This window comes from Bombus bifarius, unplaced genomic scaffold, assembly GCF_011952205.1.
Source record: "Bombus bifarius isolate JDL3187 unplaced genomic scaffold, Bbif_JDL3187 scf7180000007977, whole genome shotgun sequence".
NCBI lineage: Eukaryota > Metazoa > Arthropoda > Insecta > Hymenoptera > Apidae > Bombus > Bombus bifarius.
The window spans coordinates 2,694,935-2,711,586 of NW_022884362.1; the positions used below are offsets into that span (position 1 = coordinate 2,694,935).

Here is a 16,652-nt window from a genome sequence, read left to right on the forward strand (position 1 = left end):
TTGAAAATTTTAACAAATAATTAACAAATTACATTTTTTCCAATTACTCTATATTTTTTTTTCTTTTTTGTTAGTATGGGTATATATGTATCTTTCGTTCAAGTTTTCTGAGTTTCTAGAAGGTAACTTAACTTTCGTTGATGAAATCGTATAGTATTAGATATAGTGGTTTTCATTTTCGATTGTGTCCTATTAAAATACTATCCATAAAATGGCATTCCGAGAATTGATAGAAATATACGCATCATATTTTTCTCCTTTGATCTTAGATTTGTTCATTGGCTCAATCCAACTACGCAAAATCCAAGCATTCCAAGATATTCACAGTTATTAACATGTGAAAAATGCAGAATATTACAACGTACGCTAATCAGATTGTCGAAAATCGCGCAGAACCAAACTTAATTGACGTTGAATCGCGGAGTAAAATGGGACTCGCCGTGAAACGCGCGGCGGACACATTCCCGACACTGGCTTGAATTAATTTACCGGAAACTATTTCACCGTTCATCGTCGTTGTGCGTCGGCTACACGTTAATTCGTATTAATTAAACTGAATTTTCGTTTAGCCCTGGAATTTTTGGTCCGGCCAATTAAGCACCATTGCGTCGATTTAGGATAAATCGAACAGGATCGTCATCACGTCGTGTCATATCACGTTGACAGCACAGTGTTTTCCTATATTTTCTCTTCTTATTCTTCTTCTGCTATGAAATTGATGTATTGACGTACATTGCGAAGATTCCACTTGCCTAAAGCGTTAACGAACGCGATGATGGGAAATGATAGTATAATATAAAGATAAAAATAGTTAAAAACAATTTCTATGGTAGATCAATATTCCGAATTGTAAGTATGAAAGATATTATTTTATCGTATGCGTGAATATTCTTTTTTGAATTTGCACAGAGTTAGATTTCGCCACGTTTGTTGTTTTATCGAACACAGGCTTCTGTGAACTTGGAGTGCAGTGAAACGCGTATTGTTGAATTCCAACGATATCTGTAATATTCACGCGAGTAATATTTTTTTCATGAAAATCAAATAAGTTGACAATATGTCTTTGGAGTTTCCGATCTACAATAATCATAAATAACTTTTCTACAGTTTTACAGTTTTACAGTGTGGTATGTTTCATAACATCGAAGTTTCTAAAATTCTCGAATGTACAGCTTGTTCGTATTTTCTTTGCTCTAGCTTCTAACTATCTTAATATTTAGATAGGATCGATAGCAACCTACATGGCGGAGGTCTAAGTTTATCTAAGTTTTCCAAAGCAATTTTACTTAAGCGCAAGTTTTCTAAGTGCAAAATTATTGTATCGTCGAGATAAAAAGTTTTTGAAAACAGACGCTTGTTGCACATGTAAGTAAAATGTATTCCACGTTATAAGACACAATGTTATAGAAGTTGTTTAAATTTCAACCAAAAAAGATACAAGTATAGCTGGAAATTACTGTCAACAGTACTTTCTGTGCATTTTGCATCTCCAAATTTTTTATACAGGCTACACGTACTTCCCCAATTCATTTTCCAACGAAACGATTCTGCTATCAGATTCAATATTTTATTTTCACAATATTAAAATACTAAATATATACTTTTTTAGAAATTATTTAAGATATATTTCTCATTGTGTTAAAATACATTTTAAATGTATTTTCAGTAGTATTTCTAAATGATACGAAATTTAATAAACTTACACCTAATTAATCAGTATGTAAATACTATAATAAATGTAGTGATGTGCAAATACTCCCACTAAGCATTGTAAATGTACAAAAATAGTCTACAAATCATACATTTAGAACAATCTAAACAGATAACAAGAAACATTGAACTAGAATGATCTTCCATCCATCCACCCATCCACCCATCCATCCATCCATCCATCCATTTATCCATCCATCTATCCATCCATCAAGAATCCAGCGTTTCTCCAATATTTTCAAGAATTATTAACGAAGGGGAATGATACATCGAACGTTATCTCAGACAGAAGATTTCAGGTTCTAGTCGGAAATGCGTCGGATCGTGGAGTGGCGGAAGAACTCCATCTTCCACGGAGAGACTAAATTCTTGAAGGATCGAGGAAGCAACCTGCCGCATCCCGAGAACGAGAAAGGGTTTTCCTACTCGCCGCGGAGGCCATTTTTCTTCGCCGCGACTCGATTCGATTTCTCGGGAAATGCTCTTGCCGCTCTCGAGGAAAAAACACTAAGAATCGGCAGACTCCTGGCGGATCCGGTAAATTGAAACTGGATGGGAAACGGAGGGTTGGAAAATGGGCGGTTGAAAGGGGAGGGTAGACGAGACGCGCGGAATCTGCTTTCAGCTCGGTGATCCCGCGAGACAGCCGGCAAAGAAATGAGAAGCTGGCTCTCGCCTCTCCGCTCGAAAATCGGCAATTCTAATTAGACAAAACTGCAAATGCACACAAAGTCGTGGCCATTCTGGATTTTGAGAACTTTTCCCCGCTGAGAGTGTACGCGAAATGATATTGTATTGCAGGAAATAAAGGCATTCGAGAAGGAAAGATACAAATACAGATGAAATTTTGATTCTTTCGCAGCTTTAATTTTGCTTATTTATGAGTTTATTTGTAAGAGGGGGTTGTAATTTACAGGAAGGGGAAGTAGCGCAAAGATGAAATTGTGCGATATAACGAAATAATATAAGGAAATCCACGATGAGAATTTTTATTTCTGTTCTTTTGCTTGTTTAAATTGATTGTTTTATAGTCGCACCAATCTCTATAATTGGTTATAGCGTACAGTAAAACGATGAATTTTGTTCAATTCGAAATTCCATTCTTGCCACTCCTTTCAAATCCTTTGTGAAATGTAATACCTTTGTGCCCATTTCTCTTCTGTAATATTATTATTCTCACTTCATTACACAAAATACGATTCATTAATTCTAAAATAGCATGTCATTTATCACTTTATTTATGCGCTTGATCTATAAGACGTATGGGAAAGTATCATATTATCTAGAATGTCTTTAGTTTATTACGGTGTTATGAATGAATTATGAGTTGCTTTATGAAGAATAATGCATATGCAGTGGTAAAGTTACGAGAATGTATAATAACGTGTTTCAATCTTTAAAGATATACATATTTTTCAATTAAAAATTTTGTACATAACTTTTCCAAGTTAAAAAGTGCATTATTTGTAACATTCTTTTTTCTTTATGTTCGTCCCTTTTTTCGAATTGATGGCACGATGTCAGTAACGCAAATAAATCATTTAATTTCGTTTCATTTGGATCTTGTATCACGCTCGATTCCAGAGCGAGAGAGAGTTTCGTGTTACTCAAAGTCGATATTTTTTAATTAAAAGGTTGGACCTTTTTTCGCGTAGCGAAGCCAATAAATTTCGTGCTGTTCCGGGTGAAAATTATTCGTGTGAAACAGTAAAAAGAAGTCACTTGCAGAGAGAGGAAAATCGTCGCGATCAAGCGTAATTAAGTTTCCTAAAGTTGGCCAAGTTACGAAGTACGGTTGGATATTAAATATGCATTAGTTGAACTTAAGCCGACGTTGGGAATTTTATAAACCGTCTTGAGGAAAAAAAGGAAACTTCCGGCCAACGGACAAGTTCAAAATAACCATGAAAAACAAAGTTTCGATCGAATTTATCTCACCTAACTGCGTACAAGAATCGAGGAAAATTTTTCTTAAAATTCATCCAATCGTACCAGACGCTTTTCCTAACTCCAGGGATTCTTCTTCGAACTTTTACCCCTTATTTGCATTCGTTTAAATTCATCAGATACTACATTTCTCCCGCTGTTCCTTTATTTCGAGTATAACAACGCGTATAATCTCTTAAATTGATTTTTAAGGGACAATAGTCAATTACAGAACGAACTTAATTAAATAAACGATTATATATTACATCATGTAGAAACGTGGCAGTTAATACCCAAATAAATTAAATTGGTTATTAATTATGATATTACGTTGTTCTAATTTATTATTGATTACAATATTAAATAAATTAAATGTATTATTTAAGCAAATGACCATACTATATACGTACTGTAACATTTCATAGAAACGTGGCGATTGATATAGCTAATTAAATTTGAAATTTAATTTTTCTAAAGAAGCTAAGACGTGAAAGTAGATATTATTCCTGTATAAACTCCATTTTCTTACTTGCATTGATAAGAATGCAAAATTATTTGCAATAGCCACAATTTTTATTCGTTAGCATCGATCAGTTTTAATAATTCCTACGTTCATTTCCTACGCTCTTTCTCACAGACGACAATTCCTCACCAACCTAATTTATTCCAATTGCCCGAACATTAGCCACCTAATATCAAAGTCACCCCCGCGTAGAAACTTATTCCTCGTGGCGAACACGTTTTCATTCGATAACTACCGTCGAAGATTTTCGAACAGCATCGACCAACGCTCGAAACTTTCTTACCCTCGTGATAATGGACGCGAATAGAGGGTACGGGGGTGAGTGGTATCTGTGTTGGTTGGATCGTAACGACCGAACGTAATTAGCTTTTTGAGGGGACGAAAGGCAAGCCAGAAGCTTCCTTTCACCGCGGAAGAAGGAAACGTCACTCGCAGATTATCTCCGTGGTAAATTAAGCCGGCGTCGGGGGTGGTATCGTTCATCTTCCGTCGACGTCGCCGTATCGGTGGCTTCTCTCGAACGAACGCCGGTGCCTCAGTGCCACCGGGGATCCTTGCCTTCGAGTTTTCCGCGCTGACTTTCTAAGCGAAACTCGCGGAACTTGGAAGTTGCTCGAACGAGCAAAGAGAATATCCTCCTACAGGCTAAATGGAGGATGCTGGAGGGGTTTGGGGGTTGTTGACGGCGCTGAGCCATCGAGCTCTTACGTTCGGGGATAGATTCTTCGAGGTGAGATCGATTTTTGGATTTGCTGGGAGATTTCAGACAGTGGGATGGGCGATAGAAGATTTTAGGTGGAGATTGCAGGAGGTAGCTTGATTGTGAGAATGTTCGGTCTTCCTCTGAAACGATGGTGTCGAGATGAACAGAGACGAACGAGTGGAAGATTTTAGATAGGCTATTTTGTAGCTCCTTCGAAGGTTCGAGATTGTTAAAAATATTTAAGATATTTTAAGACAAGTACGTTGGCTACTAAAGGTATTTGCACTGTCCCTTATTTTCCTATGAGGCGATTTTTCTTCTTTTTTTTTTTTTGTTAGGTTTTATATAGATTTGATTTTAGTAGTAGGAAATTTTCATAACTAGAACTAAATCTAATATACGTGCGTGGACCTAATTAATTAGTATGTAAGTGCTGTAATAAATGCGATGGTGTACAAATACATTTTGCAAATATTTCTACTTGTGTTAAAGTTTGGATTAAAATACTTTAACTATTACCTTACAATGTAAACTTCATTTTCATTGATCACAGTGATTAATAACTTTTTACTTCAGAAAATATGGCCTCCTATTACGTAGAATATATCTTTTGGAAATGAGTAGAAGCCCTTTGATAGCCTTAACCTCTATTCACGAAATTAATCAATGGCATTTTGAAATATTCGTTTGAGAAACTGTAATTTCCTGGACTCGCTCTAAAATCCATTAAACTAACGTTACAACTCCCTGTGATGTGTACTTATAATTATTAGATTTCGTATGTTCACATGTAAATTAAAACGCATTGCGCATAACGTCATAACTTAAAGTCGTAACTTCATTAATTATGCAACTAGAGGAATAATACTTCTCAAAGCTGAAACATTCGTAACTACATTCAAATCAACCCTCAAAATCTTGACCTACATCACTACGATTTTCAGTCCGCTATTTACCAAAAACGTTTCCATATTTTCATAGTAACAAAAATGAGAAACTCTCCTTCAAGTCTGTGAAAATAATTCAAGCTGATAATTCCATTTATGGTATCGACTCCTTTCTCCACAAATTCGTTCAACCAGTCGATCAGTCAAACGATCCACAAAAAATTCCGTGGCATGTTTTTCGCGAATGTCCGTTCATGTGCGTATGTACGAGATATAGTGAGTGAGGTGGGTCAGGAGAGGGGAAAACAACGCGCGAGCGTGACCGAACAGAAGCGTTAAATTTTCATTAACGAAAATTACGAAGCGGTGCCACGCCGACTGGCCGCTGATAGTTCCAGCAATTATTTTAAGCGCGGCCTGTATAAATCAGCTGGCTGAACCAAATGAACCCTGAATAGCAGTTCGCGTCGAATAGAGCCGGAGGGATATGTCCGCAGAGCACACCGGTCCGGTCTCGTAATTAAAAACGACAAAAAAAAAAAAACAAATATGGGTTTAATGGTATCCTCGTTCCGCCTCGCAATTCATCCGGTCCCGACGATAAAGTCGTACACGTTCGCCGATTTGTCAGAAACTGTCGTACTCGTTCTCAGAAATAAAATTGTCCAATACGCGCCTGCATTTTATTATCGGCTTTTTATTGTCGCGAGACAAGCGTTTCGTGTACAAAGAAGAGAGGGAGAAAGAAAGAGAGATACTGGTAATTTGAATTAAAATTGTTGATTTTAGGCGAGAAACAGGAGGTTTGGTTTTTGCTAGGTCGTTGAGTGTTTTAGAAGTTTCGTAATAAATTTTTGACGATGGTTGATTCTGTATACGATATACGCGAGGTTTATCCTGTTGAATTTTTCGAGATAATAATTTTGTTTCTGCTAGATGGTTGGTATTTTTCTAAAGATTTTTTAAGTAGGCTTTGACGATGATTGATTTTGTATATGGGATAAATGTGGAATTTATTATGTCCAGATGTAGAATCGACGATTTTCTACAGTTGATATGGTTTCTTTTTTTTGAAAAAATTAACATTGCACTATAAATTACGATATATAGGACAATAATATCCACAGTGTTAAAAGGCAAATACAAAAATCTACGTATTTATTACAAAAAGTCAACGAATATTAAAAATCCTAAAACAAAGATACAAGTGATTTATTTTACGGTATACCAAAAATTGTATTATTTGCGAACCACTTCGTAATATTTTACTTTTTGATAATATTATTTTCTATTTCATTAAAACTCGTTATTAGTTCCTCTTGTTTCCCGTTACTACTTCTTTAATCCAGTCATTCTTCTTTTATTCTTCAAACGCCAGGCAAATGCAAGTTCCGTGGAAGCCAGATAACCATAACTTGACGTGTTAATTACGTCACAGTGTCGCGTATATTCATTTGCGAGGATATACATTCGTCGTGTTGGCTTTTTATTGCAAAACAGCGCAGTAAGCTAGAATATTTATGAACATTTCTATGTATGTACCTTGGTGACGTGAAATGCAACCGCGAATTTAAGAGTGGGGGGGGGGGGAGGAAAGGAAGAAATTTAATTTTATTTATCATAATGGCCATTCCATTTTCGCGCATCGCCCAACCGTTTAAATCCAATCCAGAGATGGAATTGCGTTTTTCATCGGCGAGGAAAATATTTCCATTTAAATCGTATCGTCGATACAATATCCAGAGAATCTCTGTTAATACCTTCGTTACGAGGCTGTTACCGTTATTTTTAACCTTCTTCGAGTTATTTCGGCCGTCCTCAAAAAGTGGATTCTCCATTTATAGCCGATCTGTTCTATATAACATCGTTAAATTTATTATTTCATCCTAATGTACTGAAACTTGTTTATCTTCGAGCAAGATTGATTTTAATTTTAAATATTCATCAAAAGTTCAAATGAAAGGAATTAAGCTTTTTAGTTTTTACTAAAAATATTCATTTAACGTTGCGTGAAAAATGTTAAATCGCTTAAAATGACATTCTATCTTCATTTCTATATCACAAATATTAGTTTTATATCCGCACGAACAAAACCATAAAACCGTAAAATTATAAAATAATTTCATATCAAACGGAGTCTTCTTTCGAATCTTTTAAGAAATATATCGTTTTCTGTTATATATTTTAAGGGAATTCTTTCAAATAATTGTCCGATAAATACACGTTGCAGCGATCGAAGGGTCTATTATATTTTCTTTCGGAAGCGCAGTCTTTTCATTTCGAGCAGGATTTCATTGCGAAAGAAGAACAGGACAACGAAAGAAGTCGTCCTCGCTTCAGGAAGTAATATCGTGAAAGACTGACAGCAAGTCGCGCGATATGTATCGACTTCTCTTCCTGTATTTCCGCCCTCCTATCTCCTTTTCTTCCTTTCCTTTTTATTTCCTCATTTCCTCCCGTGGAAACGCAATCGCTGCAAGCAACACGCGATTCGATTATTTCGCCAGAGTCATGGATCGGAATGCGATGTCCTACTTTTTCTCTGTATTGCAATAAATTCGCGTTACAGTAGCTCTTTGTTTAACTTTGTTGAATTCTTTGTTTTCGTCGAGTATGCGCGAATTTCCTTTGAAATTATATATTGAAATATATTTCCCTTCATTTTACGAGAAAAATGGCCCGATCAGTGTTTCATGATCGGAAATTTTATGGAAACTGGGTGACAATTTCGTTGCGAGTTCAGTTTCATCTTAGCAACGATGAATTTTGTGTGATCGATAAAATTCTTCATCGTAAATGTTTCTAGTAATTTGTTTTGAGAAAATATCATTTGATGTACTTGCTATAAAAAAGATTTAACACGGAGAAGGAGAAATAAATCCTCGACAAGGAAATTTTCATTTTAAAATAAAAATAAATCGTGGCTTGCTTCCCAATCAAGGCAAACAGCAAACACAACATCTAATTATTCTCTTGACTAATTAATCTCAATTAATTCATACACTGAGCCACACTAACACACTATCATCTCAATTAGTAGTCATGAAACAAATTACAAAAAGAAAAATATGACTCAAAGAACAATTAAATTCCAATACGAATCAAAACGAATCTGCCAGAAATTTAAATTCTTCTTCGAATTTTGCTTATTTGAATAGAATCGTATAAAAATGCGAACGTCCAGTCGCGAAGAAGGAACTGGCCCAATTAAAAATCACAGTTTCCAATGCTTTCTAATTAACTCGATGCATGTGTAAATTTCAATCGGACTCGAAAAACAGTGACGCAAAAATTCAATTAAAACAGTTCTGCGCCCATTCATTTCCATTCTCGCTTTTTCCTCATTTTCTGCGCGGAAACGTTCTTCGTTTTCGAAGCTGCTTTTCGCTCGGCGATGTGAAAATTCGATTTCCAGCGATTCGTCACGGTTAACGTTGGTCGTCGTGGCGCCACGCTCGATTTACGAGGATTACAAACCGCTCATTGCTGCGTACACATTCTACATCGAAGGGAAAACGAGCGTAGATCAATCCGACGAGACATCAATGCTTTCCCGACTGGACATCATCAACGTCGTTCCGATAAAGAACGAAACAGGAAGGGAGCCGTCGTAAAAGTGTCCCTGTCGAGTCCTGCCATCGATCATTTTAACTCCAATATCTTTTATTTAAGGCATTGCAGTCGATCACTTCGTTTGTCCATGACTTTTATGACATATGATTGACTGTTCCCCCTGTGATTTCGTTTTCTTGCTGTGAGTGACTTTTATTCACGTTTGGTGTGATAAAAATAATACTGTGCGAAGCAAACACGTTTAATAACATAGTAAAATTCTATCCTTTTTTCACTATTTTATAATTTATTTACACTGAACGAAAGTAGCTAAACTTGTTTTTAATGTTTGATTGCGCATCTGTCGCGTTGTGTAAAACGTTCTGAAATTTCATTAACACTGTAATGAGACACGGTTATTGTAGCTATGGCTATCGATATTTAAAATGACGTCAAATATAAGTACAACTCACCGTTTTCTTCAGGCGAGATATGGGTGACATGTTCAAGCCAGCGATGATCGCCATTAGGGAATTGAAATTGCCGATGTTGAAGCATTCACGGGCGGTTTCGATCCAATATTCAACCACACGAACGCGTTGTTTCTTTTTTGCATGCTACAAAACAGTCGAACTTTTTTAATAAAATATCGTATTTTGTGAAATTGAATCACGAAATTTATATTGCAAAGAAAAGGAATAATATATTTTTATTATGTTACTTTTGATGAAAAAATTTATTTTCTAAAATTACTTTATATCAAAGAGATTGCTTTTTATGCAGGACTTGTGCATATTTTTAGATAAAGTGAATTTGTACGATATTTATTAAGTACAATTGTAATAATTAAGCAACATATATTTAATTTACCTTGCATACTTCAGTCGCGACGAAATAGCTCAGTCTATTAAACCACTGGACGTACGATTCGAGATTGCGTGTTTTCTTCATGTCCTTAAAGGATGTTTCCAAGTGAGGAGATTCCTGTTTATAGGAAAAATCAGTATCCACAATTAATATGAAATTTCTTCTTTCAACTTATTAATTAAAATTACTATTTATTAATATAGTAAGTATATTCATTAGCATAGAACCTCGATTATATCCGAATTAATTACATAATACATGTGCATCGATATTTTTATAAAAAATCGTTTCCGAATGTTCTATTTATCGATGTCCCGATAACTAGCCATTCCGTTAATCACCTTCTACCTAAAATTGCTATATCTAAAATATATTTTCAATGATATTAAAAAACATCGATAAATGAAATAGAGAAATAGAGGAGAAAAAGAACGTACTATTAAACGGACGTGACAAATGGAAGAGGCAGGTGTACAAACCTTGGCAAAGGCTTGGACGAATTCTTCTGGGCCGATATACGAGAGCCTCTCGAGTTCCACGTGGGTCAATTGCTGTGCCAGGACCGTGGCCGATGGGCACAGCTCGGTGATGTCCACCTGAAAAACGGGGTGACAGTTCCATTCGGTTCGAGTGTCGAAGAAAAGCGACGCCGGGAAATCATGTGCAAGAGCGTCGCTCTGGTCGTGGGGGTAAGAGACGCGATGAAAGGGAGGCGTCAACGACAACTCGATTCACAGAGGTGCAGAAAGACAGAAAGCGGAAACGGGCGGAAGCTGCGCGTCCACGTCGCGACGCCTCCTCTTTTCCTTTCCAATTTCACGTGCTCGTGCTTCGCCGAGCAAATTCGAGCGAGTTCTTATCTTCGTCGAACGCGGTTTCAAAGTGCTTTGACCGGCGGCGTCGCGACGCTCTCGGACCCCTCTCGATATACATCTCTACAACTGTACATATAGTTACGTATACAATGCCATTTCAATGCATTATGTTTTGCGAACGATTCTGGGAAACGTTCGAAGCCATTGTATATGATTCTTGTTCTCCTGAGCAATAATCTTTATGACCAGGTTTGGCATTTACTGAGGGGTGTATTTTATGGACAGGGCTGTACCTTATGGGTGTATTTTAAGTTCTTGCTTGGAAGGATGGTTGTGATTTGAAGTTAGTATCGCAGTAAAATTATGAGGAAGGGATAAAGAGGGAGAGAGAGAAAGAGAGAGAGAGAGAGAGAGAGTAAATTATAGTTTGTTACATATAGCAGAAATATAAGGTACTAGAGATATTTTAATTATAAGATAACATTAATGTTACAGGTTATTGAATTCATTTTGAATTTGAATGGTCAGTTTTAATTGACTATTCTTATAATTTAAAAAATTAAACGTTCAAAAGATTGTCAAAATTACTAGCGAGAATCTTCTACCATTCTCTATCAAGAATAGTTCCAAATCCACTAACATTAGTGTTACAATTGAAAGGAAAGGTCATAGTTGATAGCTGGTTGAAACGAGAATAGAAGAAGGTAAACGAGAGAAACGTTTTACCAGCGAATACCATGCTTTTCCAACGTAGTTCAAAGCATACGTTTGAAACCACTGTAATTATTTATGCTCATCGTAGGCATTGTAGACGCGATTCGCGAATGAAAGGTATAAGTCCATCGGGCATTTCAATTTGAATCGAACGCGCGAACATTCATATCCACCTCCCTGTTGAATGAAATGAACCACGGAAAATTTATATTCTCTCGCTCAACTTGCCCCTTGAAATACCGCTGCAAACACTGACCCACATCACTGCGTGTTGCTGGCACGAAAAACGACGAGATTTCGTCGTCCGCCATCTCGTCTATTATTCCTACTTTTATTGAGGCTCGTCTTTTGTTCTATTTGTATCCTTTTTCGATTGGATCTCGCGTCTCTCGTTATGCAAAAAGGGAATCTCCTAACGTTTTTCTTCGACCATTTCAACGATGGTTACTGCGAAGCGATTGAGTAATGAACGTCGATGGGAAATTGATTTTTTTGTTACGTCTTTAGTGCTATAAAGTATATAAGTATAGTATATATTTTATAGCATATAACGTCTGTAAATATTTACGTAACTAATTAATTTTCGTCATAGTAGTATAAAAGTAGTAGTATAAAATTCTTTTCTAATTTGATCAAAAGCAACCTGAATTTATTAGCGTTACAATAATCAGCGTATAAATGGGTTATAATTATTCTTCCACGAAATTTTGCCAATTTTTCACTGTGCATGTCAAGGGATTGCGAGGAAAAAATGGCGGCTAATGCGGTTAGATTATGAAAAAGTAATTGCCCGAGCTGCCATAATTAGCCAGCTGTTATTCATGTTTCAACGAAATATATGGAAATTGTCCTGTAATTGCGGTTCGTGGTAACAATCGAGCAATCACGAAATAAAAATTTTTTACCCACATTCTCTGACATACTGTCCTAATTTATACTTCAATCTTCCTATTTTTTTCTTCCCATTTTTTAATCTTCCCGTTTCCATTAAGTGAAAAAACTTACGGTATTTTTATACAATTATTATATCCAACATAATACTTAAATACAATATATATATCTTCAAATATAATAATCTATATCGGCCCTTGTTATTCATTCAAAGATATACCAGAAAATCTTTTGCCCTTAAGCATTAACAATTCGTCTACCTGGTGATGCCTTGTTCATAAAGGTCAGGGTTTCTTTTGGTCAGTGTTCGGTAATGTCTTAAAAGGTTCCATAAATATGGAACTATGTAATCGCTAATCTGCTTGAAAACGGTGAAGACGAGGTTCGCAATAATTCTATATTATTAGAACGAATATATAAACCACGCGTATTAGCCTCTTGTCCTATCAATAAAAATGTTCTCAATTTTGAAATCACCGAACGCGCTTTGTCCAATTCTACAGACATATTTGTCTCTTTTCTTGACGATAAAAATTTTCTCAAATAATAAGTAATTTTTCAATTATCAACACACTCTATCCAATTATCCGGCATTTTGAACCGAGGAAAATAGTCTTATCGTTCTTCTTTCGATTCCAAAGACGGTCATTTCCACAGCACCCAGTCGACGGTCTCAACGTCTTAAACAGCACCCTTCCCTCGTTTCCACGAGATACGTCATAGCATTTTCTCGACGCGACGAAAGTAGAATCCGTCGGGTACGAACGAGATCAGCGAACCGCGTGATTCGGTTACGAAGCGAACGACCGCCTGCGTTTCTCCGAATTAGATCGTCGATCGAATTATCAACGAGCGGAGTTGCCCGATATGACAGTGTGGAACGATCCCGGTGAGACCGACAGCATTGATTCCAACTGTTCGCGGCAAGCAGAGCGCGAACGAAACGTTTTGATTTACGTGCAAATTCCACCCTTGTGCCTGTTTCCTCCTCGATAAAAAAGCCACGTTCAATGACTCGTGAATCGTCGTACGGCCAAACAATTCGCGACTCTTTCTCCCGATGAGGGAACGGACGATGATGCTTCACGATCAGAAAATGCGAATGGATTGATATTAATTCTATCGACGGACGTTTTTCCAATGGCATTGGAAAATGCCACGGTTTAACGTCTTCATTAGTTTTCCTGATATTGATAGACGTTTAGCGAGTGGAGTGAAGAATTTTCTGAGAACTCTTGTTAGCAGATTTGTGTTATATCAGACTGTCCCTCAAGTTTTCCCCTTGTTTTATCAAATATTTGGCATTAAATTAATTCTTAAATACCGTGGCGAAATAGAAGTAGGTATATTAATTTTCTGATGGGGTTCTGAGCTATTTTAATGGAAAATTTAAATCTCAACCTACAGATTATAATTAAAAGGCTCATCTTTATTAAGACTTAATAAAACGAATTGCATCGTAGATTATTTTAGAGCAAAATGATAAGTTTATAAAGTGTCTGAGGTATTTTCGAATATTATACTTTGGATGTTTTATACGTTTTATACGTATTCTGTACATTTTTCTATCTTCAAATCTTCTATAAATGAATCTCTCTTCCCAAATAACTGATGTTTTATACTAAAATTGTGATGAAATAATATTCTATACTGAGTTCATAAAATTTTCTTTCTGCACTAATGTGTATTTTACATTTCATCTTCGAAATTGAAAATAAATCTCTTCTTGCAATTGCCACGATTAATACCAAACTAATAATACAATTTTTTCTAACTAATTAAGAAAATATCTGCACACAATATTTGATGTGTAAAAAATCATAGTTAATTTAGATTTTACGAATTCACCGCGTTACTCAAAAGACCAAATTAACGCGACAAGAAAGACGCGGAATATTTTAACACAATTTGTTCAGGACGAGAAGACCAAAGCACGTATCGGAGCTAAACGAAACAAAATCAAGAAGATCGTGCTAAGACTGTCGAGACACGATGCTGGGTTTCATTGTTTCGAATTAAGAGAACTGCAACGAAAGCGTAAAAATATCAACAGCGAAATGCTTTCTCGAGTTTCTCTGCTCGTACTGTCTTGAAATTGGCAACGATACACGATGGTGAAATTAAAAACGCGCGTGTTTTATAGTTTCTCGTTATATGTGCTAGAATTTTTAAAGAAATTGAAAGCTTTTACCGTCCGTATAAATGAAATTAATTCGCAGCGATGCGTCAGCTTCCCGTGAAAGACAGCGCAAAGTTAATGTCGATGGAAGTTAAAATTTTTTCAAATAAAATCTAATTATACACGATAGAAATTTTAGATATTTATTTACGATAATGTCTTACGATAGATTAATATTTTATAATAGATATTCACTTTCTGTTTGGAATAATTTGGAAATAAATGTTTGCTAAAAATATACGTATAATTTTCTGGCCGCGTGTTAAATTCAATAACCGTCGATGAATTTTATCGTTGGTTTCAATTTGATTTTTTGGAAAATTTTATTTAACAGTTTATAAATTGTGCGGCGGACCGTTGAACGAAATTCCAAATATCAAATTGAAGGGCTGTAAAATTAGAATTTAAATATTTTTCACAGTAAATATATGACTCTATGTCTTGAAAGATTTTATAATGAACAATTATGAAAAATATAAAAACAGTTTCTAACCAACTGGACCAAGTTTAATGTTCATCGATGAACTTCAATCAACAATTAATAAAAACTATGCAATTTTTTAACAAAATTCTACGGAAATACCAATGTTCGAAAATTGTAATTTTTAAAAGTTTTGAAAGTAATTATTACTTATCTGATTAATGAATTAAATAAATATCGTATGTATGATCTTAAATAAAATACGATGTAGGGATATGTATACACAGATAAACACTGTGTTGAAACTAGTTCTGAATAAATACTAAAAAAATGTACCTATAACGTATAAACTTCACATACAAAAACGTGCATCTTATCATTTAGTGAATAGAATAATCCCATAATTACTATTCTACGAAAGCGGAATCATTGAACGGCAAGATTCTCGCAAGTTTCAAATTGCTCGAGTTTAGTGAACGGTAATGTTCGCGATGTTCAAAGAAACCTGGAGGAAGACAACGCGCAATTCTCTAGCGAGTCATGATATGCAACCAAATACGATGCACCACGGGGACTGCTATAGTTTCTTGTATCGAATAATTAATGACGGCTTGGAAATCACGATGTATTTCAAATTGAGACCAGTGTTACAGTTTCATCCAAGTCTCTTACTTGCGATTGGTTACTGTTCCTTATTAGACTCAGCTTGACTAAGCGTTCACTTCATATTCGATATACTCGTATTTTAGCAAAGTTCTTATTATTTCAAAGAAGTTATTATTGAGTTGGCAACTAAGTGATTGCGGATTTTGTCAATACCACCTAATGACAATATATAATGACAATATATAATCGCATTAGTCACCACTTCATTTCTTCGATTATTGAAACAAATAAAAAACTTGATGAAACTAAAGCTCATTACGAACACTAGAATTCGAATCATTAACATCTAAATATTATAATTAAGGATTAAAAAGATATACATATATACATTTGTGGACCAAAGAAAATTTAAAATTGGAAAATTTACTTAGTACGTGCAACGAATATTAGCAACTTTTGTATTAAACTTTGTAACATATCAGTAACAATCTTTACGTCCCAAATTTCCTTTAGTCTGCCACTATACATACGCAAGATAAAAATGTACAGACAAAAAAAGGAAAAAGAAAAAAGAAAATGAAAACCCTCAAATTATAAAGTCACTCGCACAATTTCTACAGTTTTGCCCTAAATTTCTCCAAAATTACAAATTACAAAATCCACGAAAATAGGATATGAATGAACATTAACCAAACTCGCTACATAGAAGTTTATCCAGTTAGTCAAAACGATAATTACTTTCACGAAGCGAAACGAACTCGACACGTTACCGGAGAAATATAACTAAATCACGAAATATCTACAATTAATAATAATAACCGACACGCATGCGATTGCACAAAACTGGTAGTGACACGG

General features: G+C 35.5%; 1 protein-coding gene across 1 annotated transcript in view; it reads right to left on the reverse strand.

Annotated features, from left to right (window-relative positions):
- Positions 1–16,652, reverse strand: part of LOC117204239 (ras-GEF domain-containing family member 1B-like) — a 232,626-nt gene that overhangs the window by 19,730 nt on the left and 196,244 nt on the right. The window contains exons 6-8 of the mRNA XM_033441445.1: positions 10,648–10,764; positions 10,172–10,285; positions 9,775–9,918 (exon numbers count right to left, since the gene is read on the reverse strand). Coding sequence (XP_033297336.1) covers positions 9,775–9,918; positions 10,172–10,285; positions 10,648–10,764 — 375 coding nt within the window. The remainder of the gene's footprint in view (positions 1–9,774; positions 9,919–10,171; positions 10,286–10,647; positions 10,765–16,652) is intronic.